Here is a 17,358-nt window from a genome sequence, read left to right as displayed (position 1 = left end):
ATATTGAGAAGTGTTGGGATAGTACTTGGAGAGTGTTAAAGTCTTGTCTAGGAAGAAATATCAAACCTTGTGTAGGATTGATCTATTTGGAGTGAATAGCATTGATTCCGCAGTTAGTTATTCACAACAATTAGGAAAAAAATTCATCTAGGATTTCAGCTGTGGGGCAGACCTACAGCTAACAGCTTGGCTAACAGGTGTTATAGCCCCCTCTAAATGTCTAAGAAAAACGCATGTATATACTATATATGCTACTAATTAACCTATTATTTGGTGTACAATTATCTTTCTGATGTTATATTCCAATGCGAGATACTAATTAATTTCCTTAACATCTGTGAGGGAGTAGTATTCACATCCAATGAATACCACACACGTGTCCAGCACAAACAGAAATACCACACCGACCTTATTTCCTCGTCCTCCAAACTTGCTGCATAGCAATTCACCGCACGCAAGTGGTATACTCAGCTCGCACACACAATCTAAGATGTTCGTCCTATGAGCTCGCTCCAAAGTAGCTCAACTCGCACACCCTCATGCGGAATGTTCCATCTAGTGACGTTATCCATTATCCAGATGCAATCATTACCAGAGCCGTACTAGCACAACCCAACCACCCCCCATCATTGCGGGATTCCTACTAACACCCGCCATACACGCTTCCCAGATCTCAACCACACAACTGTATTCGTCTTTACACGTGTTGCGCAGATTTACATTGCTCAATAACTATAAATACCCCCCACTGGAACTACGCCAGACCTGATTCTTCTCTTCTCCCCAGAATCAAGAGAAGATACGTAGGTAGTTTGCTCAACAACGAACTTAGTCTAAACCTTTTCCTACATCCAATTCCCATTCCATCCTCCTTCCTCCCTTATATGTGAAGAAAACTAAAACGCTCTTTTACATTGGCGCCGTCTGTGGTCTCGATTTCTTGAGAAACCACTTCACAAATCCTAAAACCAAATGAAAAATCCTCAAGCCCACGAAGCATGGCAAGCCTCGAAGCTCAAAGCCAGAGCTTAGCAAGTTAGCTAGGTACTATGAACGAGCACATCACCTTGCTCAGGGAGAATGTTGTATTACGAGCACAAGTAGACAAGCAAAATCCTACTGGCGAAATAGCAGAGGACGATATCCATGAAGTCAACCAGTAGATCAACAAGCTGTCGCAAAGAATCGATCAGAGTGCAGTCAATCAAGCTCTAGAATTACTACTCTCACATTTTGTACAGGTTCTTCAAGCTCCAAACTAGGTGCCAGCCACACCCATCTCCGAACTGGGGCTAGTCATTGCCATCTCAATAGACTCAATTCAGTTATTATGCTCTATGCATCTCCAGAATTACTACTGTTAGTTCGTACTAACTCTTTGGTGTTAGCTCGCATTTTGTAAAGGTTCTTCAAGCTCCAAACTAGGGGCTAGCCACAGCCATCTCCGAACTGGGGTTAGTCATTGCCATCTCAATAGGCTTAATTCAGTTATTATGCTCTATGCATCTCCAGAATTACTACTGTTAGTTCGTACTAACTCTTTGGTGTTAGCTCGCATTTTGTACAGGTTTTTCAAGCTCCAAACTAGGGGCTAGCCACAACCATCTCCGAACTGGGGCTAGTCATTGTCATCTCAATAGGCTCAATTCAGTTATTATGCTCTATGCATCTCTAAAATTACTACTGTTAGTTCGTACTAACTCTTTGGTGTTAGCTCGCATTTTGTACAGCTCGCATTGTGTACAGGTTTTTTAAGCTCCAAACTAGGGGCTAGCCACAGCCATCTCCGAACTGGGCTAGTCATTGCCATCGCAATAGGCTCAATTCAGTTATTATGCTCTATGCATCTCCAGAATTACTACTGTTAGTTCGTACTAACTCTTTGGTGTTAGCTCGCATTTGGTACAAGTCAATTAAGACTTCAAAACTAAATTTGGGGTTAGCTATTGACGACGATCTCCAAATCAGGATGCCCACAGACTCACTCGGGTCACGACACCCAGCTGAGTATAACGCTCACTCGAGCTCAAACGCTATATAGTGTCACCACTTCTCTCCTATTGTCAAGACCCCGAGAGGTAAGCCTCGCTCCCTGTTATCAAGGCCCGAGGAGGTCGCCTCTGTTATCAAGGCCCCAAGACCCAGAGGTTGCCTCCGCCCTTGACAAGACCCGGGAGGTCGCCCCGGCCCTGTTGTCAAGACCCAGGAGGCCTCCTCCTCTCGTTGACAAAGACCCGGAAAGGTCGCCTCGAACCTCTGTTATCAAGGCCCCCATAGGTCGCCTCCGCTCTGTTGTCAAGACCCCAGAGGTCGCCTCCGCTCCTGTTGTCAAGACTAACTATCAACTGCGATCTCTAAATCAGAACGCTCACTAGAGCCGCCAGCTCACTAGCGCATGCAGACTCACTTAGGTCCTAACACCCACCTAAGCAGCACGCTCTCTTGAGCTTATAGGCTCCATAGCCTCTCCAATTCTCACTAGTTGAGGACCTATACTTCTAGGATCAACTCAGTGAGAACACTCTCAGTGAGCAATACACTTTCTTAAGCTAACACGCTCTCCATGAGCAGAACACTCTCTTTAGCTCATAGGCTCCAGAGCCTCTCCAATTCTCACTAGTTGAGGACCTATAACTCTAGGATCAACTCAGTGAGAAGGCTTTCAGTGAGCAATACGCTTTCTTAAGCTAACACGCTCTCCGTGAGCAGAACGCTCTCTTGAGCTCATAGGCTCCAGAGCCTCTCCAATTTTCACTAGTTGAGGACCTATAACTCTAGGATCAACTCAGTGAGCAATACGCTTTCTTAAGCTAACACGCTCTCCGTGAGCAGCACGCTCTCTTAAGCTCATAGGCTCCAGAGCCTCTCCAATTCTCATTAGTTAAGGACCTATAACTATAGGATCAACTTCAGTGAGAACGCTCTCAGCGAACTACAAGTTTTCTTAAGCTAACGCGCTCTCCGTGAGCAACAAACTTTCTTAAACTAACACGCTCTCCATGAGCAGAATGCTCTCTTGAGCTCATAGGCTCCAGAGCCTCTCCAATTCTCACTAGTTGAGGACCTATAACTCTAGGATCAACTCAGTGAGAACGCTCCCAGTGAGTAATACGCTTTCTTAAGTTAACACGCTATCAGTGAGCAGCACGCTCTCTTGAGCTCATAGGCTCCATAGCCTCTCCAATTCTAACAACTAGTTGAGGACCTATAACTCTATGATCAACTCAGTGAGAATGCTCTCAGCGAGCTACAAGCTTTCTTAAGCTAATGCGTTATTCGCGAGCAACAAGATTTCTTAAGTTAACATGCTCTCCGTGAGCCACAAGCTTTCTTAAGCTAATTCGCTCTCCGCGAGCAACAAACTTTCTTAAGCTAACACTCTCTCCGCGAGCAACAAACTTTCTTAAGTTACCACGCTCACTCGAGCTACCTGCCTCCATAGTCTCTACAGTTCTTACTAGTTGGTGACCTACCACTCTAGGCTCCACTCAATTCTCACTAGTTGAGAGCTTACAGTTCTAGGATAAACTCAGTGTAGAACGCTCTCAACGAGCCGCACACGCAATCAAATTAAAACACTCTCAGGAGTTCAAACGGTCTCCAGCATAAACGCTCTAATAGAGCTACAAACATTCTCTACAGTAATATGCTCACTAAAGCTCAAATGCTACTTAACACTACAAACTATTCTCTAGTCACGACCATGCATGCCCAAGGTCAACTAGAGACGACGTGTTAACTCGAACACGAACGCCCTCTCAAACTGCAACATACTCAGAATTCACCACATACACTTCTATGTCAAATTCAAGATGTAAACATCAAAATGGTACTTCAAGAGCAAATGATGTGTTTCATAATACAAAATTCTGCTCAGATTCTCCCACGTGCTAGCTATTGTCTCACAATAGTTCATTATCCAACAAGCACCGACCTCAGTAGCACATTCGGCATTTATGTTCACAACTGCTCGCATCCTCACATGTGCTAAACACGTGCTATCGTTCTCTCTCGCCAGATCCTCCGCGGGTACAAAGTGACCCTCGAGGGGGGTATGGTGAAGGAGTAGTATTCACATCCAATGAATACCACATATGTGTCCAGCACAAACAGAAATACCGCACCAACCTCATGTCCTCGTCCTCCGAACTTGCTGCATAGCAATTCACTGCACGCAAGTGGTATACTTAGCTCGCTTCCGAGCGACTTGCACCTTCAGCTCGCACACACGATCTAAGATGTTCGTCCTATGAGCTCGTTCCAGAGTAGCTCAACTCGCACACCCTCATGCGGAATGTTTCATCTAGTGACATCATCCATTATCCAGATGCAATCATTACCAGAGCCGTACTGGCACAACCCAACCACCCCCCATCATTGCGGGATTCCTACTAACACCTGCCATACATGCTTCCCAGATCTCAACCACACAACTGTATTCGTCTTTACACGTGTTGCGCAGATTTACATTGCTCAACAACTATAAATACCCCCCGCTGGAACTACGTCAGACCTGATTCTTCTCTCCCCAGAATTAAGAAAGATACGTAGGCAGTTCGCTCAACAACGAACTCGGTCTAAACCTTTTCCCACATCCAATTCTCATTCCATCCTCCTTCCTCCCTTGTATGTGAAGGAAACTAAAACGCTCCTTTACAACATCATTGTAGAACGTATAAACAACTTAGAAAGTTAGAAGATTTTTGAAGATTTAGTCAAGTCTTTTGTTCATGGAGATCTTTAACTTACAACAATCGTCACCTATGTTCAATCCTAAAATCCCACATTCCATGGTTAATGCGTGCTAACCTTGAATGACAGAAAAAACAAGAACGAGAAAAAATTATCGTCTTTCAGAAAACAGAGTTCGCTGTCTATTGTCTAGACTTGCCTGAATTACGTGAATGCCTTTTCTGGTTGATCACTCTAGGTCTCTATGGAAAACACCGTTCCCGTTTTCGATTACCACATCTATCAACTTTTGAAGATTATCGAAGCCCATCTGACATGACATTCCTATTTTGAATATTGCGGGGCCATGGAGAAAGAACTCCTGAACGTAAATGAAAGATTTGCTTCCACAAGGCATGTTTATCTCGGGATTGTGAGTACGGAAAGGTTGAGTTCTTAGTTTCACTTGGGCCGATTTGAGAATGTAGCTATTGCTAAAGTCGGTGACCAAGCTTGGACTACTATAAAATCGATTGACATCTTACACTTCAATGGTAATATTTACACAGTGGATCTTTCTAGGATATATTAAGAACTATGTAATATTACAAATGGATAGCAAGCGATGTAGGCAAGTTCAGGCCGGCTTTGCAGCCCTGAAGTGAATTGCTAGTTTTCAATTCCCCCTTTGTAATCTAGACTGTCTGTAAAGGCTGATCACTTCGGCTCCCCTGTGAGAGTTGCTAATTAGTTGGTTGCATCAGTCACATACTCACATTCACCATATGACCTCTAAGAATCAATCTTGCCTTGCATCAAGCCTAACAGGCAAACACAACACACACTCACTCACTTAAAGAAGAAGGGAAATAAACATTGTGAAAGTACATTTTATATTTTCACAAAAAAAATTACGTTCCATGAATTGATCTAAGGCAGATAACAATTTTAATTCTTTTAGTCCTTCTGCTAGTGGAATGCTCACATCATATGATGCCAAACTCAATACAACCATTATCCTCCGTCATTCCATGCACTTCCAAGTACTTCTAGACTTTGGCCTGTAATTAGTTTTTCCAAATGAAAGTATACTCTATGAGCTATAGGTATGCTTCCAATCTAGCTTGAAGTTCAATATTTGCTAAATCATTTTTCCTGTTTCTGGTAGAATCAGTGTCCATCATTTGCATCTAATATCTAGTTCTCCGAAAGAGTTGCACATAGTAAAGGGGATCCATACAATATTGATCTAAAATTCTAAATTACAAGCCACAAGATGCAAATAAAATATGCACACCACAAGCCACTATTTCATCATGGTTTCACCTCTTAGGCTCTTAATTTTTAATTTTTTTATTATTATTTTTTTTTATTTTTGATAGGCTCTTAATTCGTATCACCAGTAAACATGTAAAAATAGAAGAAAAAGGAAATTGTGATCCTTTAATCTATCAATTGATAGTTAGGCTGAAAAGTGAGCAGAGCAACATAAAACCAGCTTCCATGTTTCTCGAACCACTACCTGTTGTAAAAGTGTAAAGCTGAAAAGAGAACATTTCTACTAAATTGCATATTGCATTATTTGTTTAGTTCTGGAACATCCTTAAAGAAGGGCTGTGGCTCATTCAACTGATGCAACGTAAGTATTTAACCTGATATAGAAAAGCTTAAGCACCAAAAGAAAAGGCTTCAAAAGGGACTACAGTCGATTGGCACATGGTATGCACGCAGAGAAATACCAATTAAAATGGCCATTTTCATCATCAGGCCACAAAATTTTAAAAGAATCTGCTTTAACAGGTTTAAATTATGATTAGCCTAACTTGTCATGCAAAAATATTCAGAACCACTTCAAGTTGTCGCAAATACTAAACAGGTACCTAACTGCATTCTGTCTTTTATACTTTAATCACATCAATGAGAAGATTAAAATGTGCAACATTTGCCAAACCCACCCTATCCGAGGAGAGCTCGTAGCCTCGTACTACTGTTAAATAATACAAAACGTTGTCGAATCTTGATTCTCGATTAATAAAAAAGACTAGATTTTGCAATATGAATACTAGTGGGTTCACACGAGCGCGTTCCTAATGTAGCGTTTGTTTTTTATGTATTTCAAAAAGTACTATGCAGACATTTTCCTAATCATAAATATACTTACATTACACAGAAGTAGCCATAATTAAGTTTTATTCGGAACTTGTCTCAAAGTCGCAATGTTTCATAAAGAAAACAAAAAATAGAAAGCAAAAACAACAACCAACATAGAACAAAAAATTAGTCCCAGGCTGACAAACAAAAAATTGCACTAAGGTTTGGTGAAAACCGGCATATTTGGGATTATTGTCTAACAGCATTTTACTGCATTTTGTAGTATGCGTCTAGGTACCTTCGGTGGTCCTCAAGTCCTCATCTGGAAGATTATGGCTAGGTTGAGACCTGGAGTAGTTGGTTGTAGATACTCAATGGGGTGGAAACTTCAACTAGAAGTTCTAATGTTTTACCCAGCACTAGGACCATAGGAGAAATGACATGGCTTAAAATATGGATTATAAATTTTACAGTAATCCTGAAGGCGTGCACAGATTGTAGAACTACAAAGCTTCAGTACTTTAATTTTACAATTCCAAAGAGTATGCTTTTTTGTCAGTCTTTTTCAACATTGTGTACGTAAAAGCCTGAATATATAGTAATAATTTCACGGCATATTAGAGTTTAAAAGTAGGGCATCTGATACCATCATTATCACAGCCATTGATTTGTTGCTTCTTTCTAGTGAACACTGTTTAATTGCTTCCATAGAGCTACTTTATTTTCACTCTTCTAATAATTTTTTGTTGTCAATCTTTTGTTTAGACTTCAGAGTTTAGACCTTTTTTTCCAGGTGACTAAATATCTTCTACTCATACTACTGTGAAATTTTGAGATTAGAAGAGTTGGTTTGAATGTTTGATGCCCACACACGATGACTCAAGGTGCTGAAATGCAAATGAGTCTTTCCAACCATAATTTTAGCGTGAAATATGCTCCTCTGACCTCTGCATTCCCTTTGGAAGGCATTTGAGTGGTAAAGCCACCGAACCACTTGGAAAATCCATGAAACACGTTCGGCCCTGGTGCATAACTTCGTATTCCAACCATAGACTCGAACAGTGTGAATTTTGAAGGAACTACTCTCAACAAGTGAGGACTAAACCAAGTTTCAACTCCACAATCATGTGTGGGGACATTATTGTTGTACCTTCTGTCTAACTATCAACTGAGCCCGCGACAATGCTAGGGCCACCATTTTCTGGTGGTCACTCTTATGTGTAGACAGAGTAGCCCACAGCATCACGTACAAGCGACTTTGCCAACAAGCGATAGATCACTGAGTCTCACATTCTTATGCCACTTAGTTATGGTAGGAGGGTCCACATGGTAAGCTATGTACACACAGAATCTGGACTATCCACCAGAAAGTGGGCCCAACGTTCTACATTAAGTGTCATCAACATGACAACGAAATCACTTCAAAACATCTTATATACCAGAAAGACCAATAGCATTTTATACCAGAAAGACCAATAGCATCTTCACAATCTTTTGAATGGGACTTGTGATAAAGAAACTAGCAACTTACATAAAAGTCATTTTCTTGGCTACCATTGCAAACCTTCATAAAAGCAAAAAGTAGGTATCCATATTCATCCATATTCCATCTCATGTCTCTACTACAAACATGCTTTACTTTTCCAGAATAGCTAAAAAAGACATAACAAGTTCAAAAATCCACCCTCAATGGTCAGAAATATCTTTTTCTACTACATATCATGACTTATGTGGATAAACTGGTATGAGGTGAATATTCAGATTCCAACCACAGTCCCCCAATCAAAAACTGCTAGTAAAGATCTCATCTGCCTAGTTAGAAAAGCAACAAAAAACCCCCACCATAGGGTGAAATTTACAGTATGTTCTATTTTCCTAGCAAAGCAACCCCTCCCCTTCAGCATCAACAAAGCCCAAGTACAATGTAGTAAACTAGTGTGATAGGGAGAGCTATCAACATCCCAAAGATCACCCTGCAAACCAATAAACATATTCCTGTCATTAACATGAATCATAAAATCGACTGTAGGTAAACATGAAGCACAAGTATTTTACACAAATGTGCATTATTCCACTCTCTTTCTGGCTTAATTGTTTCAATTTTCTGCCATGTACTCCCCAGGTCCCCAGGTATTACAAAGAGGGCAATGCTTTTTTGCTTAACGTGTACTATGATAGAATACTAAAGCAATTGTATACTGAAGGTCATACTTTTCATTTTCCCTGCCTAGTGCCAACTGAAGAAACACACTGGCCAGTCATTAAAAACACATGTATGTCACCACTAGAAAGCAACTCAACAGAAAACACTTACCCTGTGCTCAGTATATCAGGATGCACATTGTATTCCTTAGCAAACACAAATGGGACTATGCCTTGAGGAAGAGCAGCCTGTGTATATGTAAATAATTATAAGGGATTAGAGCATAAGCATTGAAGATACCAACAAACAGAAATAGACCAGAATGAATGAAACAGATCAAATTAAACAACCATACTACGATGTTAAGAGTGAGTCACCTGAACAACTGCAATGTGTAAGAGTACACCCCTTAATCCAACTGCAATAGAGGCAGCAGCCATGACAGCAGGACCCATGAGAAACCGGACAGCCATGGAAAATGTAGCAATGGTATTTCCACAGGCAATAATCCGAGGCTGGAGTGCCATAAACAATCCTGCAACATCAACATATGGTCGTAAGCTGTTTAGCGAGTGAACAATCAATATTAAGAGTAAGCATACTGGTGAAACTTTGAAGTGCAATATTTCTCAAGTTTAAAAATGTACCAAGACTGAACATGGCCATTCCAAGACCTGCATCAGATAGAATCGCAATAGATTTTGCTATAATGGTTGGCATTTCTATACCCCACCTGCCAAAACAAACCAGCAAATGATATAAGATTCTAGTTAAGATTAACATTCCCATTTAGTTTAACTGTACAACTATTTTCCAAAAATATGAAAAGAAGTTCGTATCGAAATGATGATTTATTAGTACATTTTACAGACCTGTAAGACACCAGAGACCATGTGAGACCAATGAGACTTGAATAGGTATTTGGATTCCTAATAAGCTTTCTCCAAACCATGATAAGAATGAGCCTACTCATAACACTCGCTGGAGGCATTGAAGTGGTTCTTGTGTCTCCATGAACCCCAGTCTTGGGATGAAGCTCGGTTGTAGAGCTAGAACCAAGCTTCGACAGGGTTGGCCCCTCCTGATCAACCCCATGCTCACCCTTTTTGTTTCCAAAGCTGAATTCATTTCCACCATACTCATCATATTCTAAAGAAAACAAACAAATCTTATGTAAGGGAAAATAACAAAAAAAATCTATCAAACACCAATTGCAGATCCAACCAAAACCCCCCTAAATTCACAAAAAGCATCTATCCAGAAAAACCAACATCAAGGATACAAACATCCAAAACAGATTAATCTAGGCCTCGGTCAACAATTTCAGAAACAGATCGACATTTTAAACCATGACTAGAACCAACAATCTGATCAGAGACAAACAGACATGCTTCCTAAATCAGTAGTAACAAACAAACAAGACAGATAGATTCACCAATAACTTCACAGATTATGTAACAAAGGAAACAGAGAAAAACCTAAAAACCAAGCCTAAGATAAAATAAGCCAGATGAAAAACTTTCTAACCTTTGGGATGAGCATCAATAGCATGGGCTGTTGGTGGTGCCACACCATGTTCAAACTCTCTGTAAACATGAATTCCACCTTGAGAGACAGGAGAAGCACTTGAGCTCCAAACAAACATGTGAAGATCCTTCCCATCAGTCCCATTCGGCGTAGATTTCTTCGCTCCTGGTCCAGCTGCAGGTGAAAATATCCCAGCACTTGGTGGTGCTGGATATGCATTGCCCCCATTTACCTTAGTAGGATTTGAAAACCCGGTTTCCTCATCGAACCCGTTCCCGAAATTCGATTGCCTTGGACTAACATTGTTCATGTTCTTCCCATTCACCATTGAATAGAAATCAGTGTGGTTAAAACTAGACCCCCTCGGAGTCGGGTTTCTAGAAGACTGAAGGGAGTAAATCTCAGCATTGGTCAAATTAGAAGGCCTGGGTGTCAATGAAACTGTGGAATTAGGTCCATGAGACCGCCTTGAAAAGATTTCAGATCGAGAACTAGTCGATTTCCTTACAGTAACATGAAGCTTCCCATCGTCCCCAACTTCAGCTTCAGTCTGTAATGGTTCCTTTCCATCTAAAGATAGAATATCAGAGTCCACTCTAAATGATATAATGGACCCAGCTGTATCTGGAAACTGTTCACTGATAAGAAGCTTAGCTCCTCTATACTCAAACAAGAAGAGCATTAAAGTGTACCAAATAATACACTGAAGAACAACAATTTGGACCATTAAAGTACCAGAAGCATCTCCATACATTCCTTTTAAAAGAGGGATTCCCATAACAAGAGTGTTGGGAAGTGTAGAGAGTGAGAAGAGTGTAATAGACCACTCAAGTGAACCTCTTGCACTAACTCTAGACCAAATAGAAAGACCTATTAAAACTATTATCTTCTGAAGTGTATCGGCTGCAATGAATCTAAAGTTCATCTTATATGGATTATTACTTGAGATGAAATGGAAAGAAAGTAATGGAACAGCAAAAAGAGCTACAAAACGATTAATACCAGAACACTGATCAGGGCTAAATATTTTCCACCATTTCACTGAACCATAAGCTAAGATCATAGCAACATATAGTGGAACAACAGCTGTAAGAACATGGTAAAGATCAAGTGCAGTGATCATTTTCACCCCAAGTTCTGGTTTTTAAATGTAGAAAGAAGGGTTCTTTAAGCTAAAACAAAGGTTCCCAAGTGTTTTTGAACTAGCAATGACCCAAGTGAGGAAACAAGGTTTTAAAGCAAGATCCAAATGGCTTGTGTTTCAGAAAGTGAGGAAACGAATATATTCTGAAGCAGAGGTGGTGCAGAAGAGCAACATTATAAGGAGGAGAGAAATGAAGAGGAACCAGGCTGGAAAGTTGTTCAAAGGACAGAGGTAATCTTTCTTCTCTAGTGAAGGAAACACAGAAATGAGATATCAGCTCATTTAGTACCAAAGTTAAGTAGTGAGTAGTGAGAGAGAAAGAGAAAGGAGTGAGTGAGGGAGTGAAGAAATGAAATGATGAGTGATTTGAATAGATATATATCATATCATATATAAGGAAATGGCAGACAAGAAAGGAATTTAAAGCTGAGGTTTTTTGAAAAGCTAATAAAGAAGAAGAAAAAGTGAATAGATTTTTGTATATCTTGTTCATACCCAAGTTAAAAAAAAAAGCAACTTCTTATGCCTCCCTTGGAAAATGACCTTCAACGTTACCTCCGAGTTCCCACAGCCCAGAGTGTCCATAAATCATATATATTTTGACATATAACTTCCAAAGTTGCAGAGTAACAGCATCCACAATGGTTCACTCACTTCAGTTGAGTGAAGTTAGTGAGCCAATAACATGCTCCTAAGTATACAGTAAACATGTAAGAATGCTCCCATGAAGTATTTGTACAACTTGTTTTAGGTGTGTTTTAACTCAATTGTTAGTTTGTTACCATCTGCCTTTGGGACCTAGGTAACCATGTATGTCTGGGACAAGCCCAACTCGCCCAAAGTAAAGTCAAGGACAAGTCGGATTTGATGGGCAACCAAACCTTGGTCTCCAGACACAGTGCTCACATATCTCACTCTCGCTCACTATCCTTAGACAATTAGCCATTGGCAGTTGGCTAAGGTCCATTTGCACTATACACTTGGGACTTTAGACAGTTTCAGTCCACACCCTGGAGAATTGTATCTTAAAATTGTTGACACTGTATTACTTGCATATTTACTTGGACCGGCACTCTTGTCGGCCCACTCGCAAGTATGTCGACATGAGTCATCTTTTTTCATTTTTGTCTAATACTCTAATGGATCATGGGGGCCATGGGAAGTGGGTGTAAGTAAGAGGAGTGGGGTAAACTAATAGATGAAAAAAAAAAAATTGACACCTGCGACCATTATTCAACCCCATTTTTTCATCAAAGGGTGACGTCTGAGAATAATGTCCGGCTTCAGGGGCAACAGAAACGTTTGTCCTTGAGATTGGATTTCTGACACGTTTTTTCCTTTGCTTTTTTTTCTTTCCTCGAAAACTTAAAAACACGAAAATGAGCCGTCGAACTTTATGACTTAAGTCTCTTTCCACTTGAATGCTTTTAAAAGCGCACCAGGAAATGGAAATGAATTTAGGCACGCCACCAATATTTACTCACTGTCTTCTCCTACTTTTTTAACCAATCTTTTTTTTATGTGGGCTCATTTAATTTTGCAATGTCATTTTCATTAACACACCACCACAACTGTCAAATGGTAAAAAGATTATTCTTTACAGCTTGACAGTGTGTAGTGAACGTCCGAACCACGGCTGTAACGCGGCAGAAGGTGTGTATTAGTCTACATTGGTTTGAGCATTTGAGACATCAAGATTGAAGTCACTGACTGAACATCCAATCGTTGAGACAGTTGCTAGCAGGCAGCACTCACTAAAAGACACACTTTCTGTTATTACAAACTTAAAAGTATGATACGGTGATTACGGAAGAATCTTTAGTGGACCTAATTTGCTTAATTAGTAGTACGTCTACATCCTAATCTTAGTATCTTAATCTATGTACCACACATATTTTGGATCTCGGCACACACACAGATATTGAGACACACATATTTCGGATTCAAATCAATGGCGAGATAACACGTTTACAGAAATGATGTTTGTACCGGTCGTAGATATCTCACACGCCTTAATGAAAGACTGAATGAAAATCCTTATTTTTGTCTAAACATTGTTGTGACCTAACACATGTTAGGCCCACTGTATTGTTATTTCTCATTGATAGAATTCATGGGACAGATTCAACCAACTGAAAACCAATGCATACGTAAGTACATAAAACTAACTTCAGGGGTCAAAGTTTATATTGAAATCTGCCTATAACCTATAAGGCTAAATATTCCATTAACTCATGCTAAGCACAGCGAAGAACTATGATTACACCACGCTTCACTAAGTCAGAGGATGCTATCGTGGACATTGAACATTGAACATGGCCAGTTAGTACCCCGGGTTCATGCCACTGCTTGTCTGCTTAGGGTTGGGGCGGCTAAAAGATATTGGCGTTGCTTAAAAAAAGTTAACTAAAATAAGGTTGGATCCATTTGATTGATTGCGAAAATCAGAGTGCCCATTTTGATGTCACATGGGAAGCGCATAGACTTCAAGAAAAATTCCACTTGAAAGGGGGTTGGTAAAAGAAGGGAAACTCATCAATCAAAAAGTAGAATTTTGGGGAAGAGCATAAGCATTGGTTTGTCTTTCTCTCACAAATGAAATAAGAAAGTGAATCACAACAAAATCCCATGAAACAAGGCTGCATGTTTACTTCGTGCTTCGCGCAACATCAAAATATATCAGAATTTAGACAAGTAAGCCTAGAGATTACACGTGTGAATTATACAAATTTAATGATTATCGAACACCATTAAGGTTTAGGTAATAAGACAACCCGAAAATTGGGTATAGGTACACAGACGCAAATTTCTTATCTTCAGAAGAAATAGCAAACTTTTTTTTTGTTTTTCCTCCATAAAAACTTGACTTTTACAATTTTGACCTCTTTTATTAGTCCCAACTAAAGAAGCTAACTACCAATAAAAAAAAAAACTACGAACTAAATCAGTTACTAAAAGAGTAGTGGGTTAATCAAAATAACTAAAATTCATTCAAAATCTACAAAATTCCAATTCACCAAAACAATGTGGAAAACATCAACTTCAAAACGGAAAAAATGTATGTTGATTACAACTAATTTCAATCTGAGTTTTAACAATTTAAAATGCATCTCGATAATTTTGAATAGCATGTTTTTAAGCTTTGTTTGATGCAAATTGTGAAATTGTAAAAAGGACAAATGGTTTTTTTTTTATAAGACAATTGTATTATTTGAAGACACAGCTCACTCCCATCTCTCAATGAATTAATAAAAGCAATACACCCAAACATGACAATTGGAGTAGAATCAAAAAATAAAAGACAAAATAACCCAATTTCTAGATAAGAAAACACTCTCTTAGGTGATCTTGGACACCCGCGAGGGCTGTCGTCCACTAGAAAAAACGTTCTCAATGAATTAATAAAAGCAATACATAAAAAGAAAATTAAATAGGTGATCTTAGACACCCATAAAAACGTTATGTAATTCAATTTTAAAATAAATAAATAAAATTATTTGAGATATATTTAGGTTTCTAATTTTTTTTATTAGATATACCAAATTATTTATTTAATATACATTGTGGAACTATACATACTAAACTTTAAATATTTGTAATTGAAAAAGAATGTGTTCATATTATTATTTCAAAAGAAATAAAAAATTATATTGATTTTTTTCTTTCAAAATAATGAGTACCAAAAGACGTGCTGTTATTTATTTTATTTTTTTTAATCTTTTTGTTCCTGATAAAAATACTCCAAATTAATTTAGGATAAATTATTGGATTCAGATGGTTATTAGGATGTGACAAAAACGTGAGTTAGTTGTAGGATAAGAGAGTGTTTTTATGGGTGTGTCTAAGATCACCCAAAATAAAGTATTGTTTTTATCTTCTTATTATTACAAGTTATACTCTTTTTCTTCCTAGTTCATCAACTTCATCATGTTCCATTCCCAAAAAAGGAAAATCAATTAAAAGTCTCTTACCCCATTCTCAACCAAACTCAGGGTTGAAGCCGCCATGAAATTAATGCCTCCAAAATTATAGATTCTCCTGTTGAAATATAAAAGACAATCCCATAAATCCATAACTATACAACAGTTTGAAAATTTACAAACCTGAAAATTTAAAATCCCTTACAATCACTAATTACTATACTGAAAATAAACTGCAAAATTAAAACTTAACGATATCTCCACAACTCATAAATCTGAAGACCTTCCAATCGAACCCATGAATCCAAAGGAATAAGGTGATAATAGATAGTTTTGCCTTTTGGGTTTTGGTGATATACATTTTGTTTTTGTTTTTATACTTTTTAGAAATTCTAAATTGTCTAGACTAGCAAGCTTTTTTTTGTTTTGGCTTGCCACGTGGTAAACTCGGGATAAGAACCAACAAACTAATCTAACGGATAGTGGATAGTGCCATGTGCGCTCCAAATGGGGAAGAGATCGATCTCATTTTATCATGGCAACTCTTTTATCATTTGCCTTCAACCAACCAGAAAATTGGGTATAGGTAAACATACGCAAATTTCTTATGTTAAGAGGAAATAGCAAATTTTTTTTTTGTTTTTCCTCCATAGAAACTGAAATTTGACATCTGTCTCAAATTTGAGGCTGACTTTTACAATTTTGACCTCTTTTATTAGTCCCAACTAAATAAGCCAACTACCAACAAAAAAAAAAACTACGAACTAAATCAGTTACCAAAATAGTAGTGGGTTAATCAAAATAACTAAAATTCATCCAAAATCTACAAATTTCCAATTAAAAGTGAGATGAATTTCTAGAGACCAAAACAATATGGAAAACATCAACTTCAAAAGCGGAAAAATGTATGTTGATTACAACTAATTTCAATCTGACTTTAACAATTTAAAATGCATCTCGATAATTTTGAATATCATGTTTAAGCTTTGTTTGATGTAATTCAAATTGTGAAATTGTGAAAGGACAAATGGGTTTTTTTTATAAGACAATTGTATTATTTGATTGATAAAGGTACATCTTGGAGCAATACACACGATCCTTGCACGATGAGTGGCCTCGATTGACACACACACCTACTGACTTGGCACATTAGATTTTCGTATTATTTATTTGTGGAAAAAATTGGCAGTTACAAATGAAAGGGTAAAAATGAGAAATAAGAAGTTTTAAAAACAGTTAATACACCCAAAAAGTGACATGTTGTTAAAATTGGAGTAGAATCAAAAGATAATATTGGTCTTTCTCTAGACAAAAAACACACTAAATAAAAATGTCTAGAGCCCAATTTCTAGTTCAACCAACGTACGAGGGACGTTTAATGACAAGACAAATCCCTTTTCTGTCTCTTTAAATCCTTGCTGATATTCCACTGGTCCGAACTCTACATAAAACAACAATAGATAGGTCTAATATGAATTCTAATCAAGAAATTGGTCCAAGGCTAATTTGCGAGTGAAAATCACTTACAGACCCAATATTTTTTTTAAATCACTCTCAAAGACAATTTTTAGGTGTAAATAATCCTGAAAACCAATTTTCGAGTGAAAATAACTTGTAAAGACAAATAGTCTGGATTTGAAATAAATATTTTTCGATTTTATCTTTTAAGTTGTTTTACTATGAACAATAAGTGTTCATACCTTATGTTTTTTTTGTAAAGGCAACGTATTCATACCTTATGTTGATGTATGAACATTAATTGTTCATACCCAAATAAGTTAACGTACTTCATACAATATGTTGAGGTATGAACAATCAATGATTGTTCATACTCCAATATGTTGAGGTATGATCAATAAGAA

General features: G+C 38.3%; 1 protein-coding gene across 2 annotated transcripts; it reads right to left on the bottom strand.

Moving 5' to 3' along the window:
• Positions 1 to 8,331: 8,331 nt before the first annotated feature.
• LOC147485573 (putative auxin efflux carrier component 1b) lies at positions 8,332 to 11,966 on the bottom strand. Of its 2 annotated transcripts, XM_086570238.1 has the most exons (6): positions 10,433 to 11,966; positions 9,778 to 10,054; positions 9,553 to 9,638; positions 9,283 to 9,440; positions 9,077 to 9,153; positions 8,332 to 8,735 (listed from the first exon to the last, which is right to left on the bottom strand). In XM_086570238.1, the coding sequence occupies exons 1-6, from the start codon at positions 11,553 to 11,555 to the stop codon at positions 8,666 to 8,668; spliced, it is 1,791 nt and encodes a 596-aa protein (XP_086426364.1). In that variant the 5' UTR covers positions 11,556 to 11,966; the 3' UTR covers positions 8,332 to 8,665. The 2 variants fall into 2 exon arrangements, with proteins under 2 accessions (XP_086426364.1, XP_086426365.1); XM_086570239.1 differs by lacking the exon at positions 8,332 to 8,735 and having other exon boundaries at positions 9,073 to 9,153; positions 10,433 to 11,939.
• Between the last annotated feature and the right edge of the window lie 5,392 nt (positions 11,967 to 17,358).

The sequence above is a fragment of the Coptis chinensis genome, chromosome 7 (genome assembly GCF_015680905.1).
Source record: "Coptis chinensis isolate HL-2020 chromosome 7, ASM1568090v1, whole genome shotgun sequence".
Lineage (NCBI taxonomy): Eukaryota > Viridiplantae > Streptophyta > Magnoliopsida > Ranunculales > Ranunculaceae > Coptis > Coptis chinensis.
This window is presented reverse-complemented; position numbering and strand designations above follow the sequence as displayed.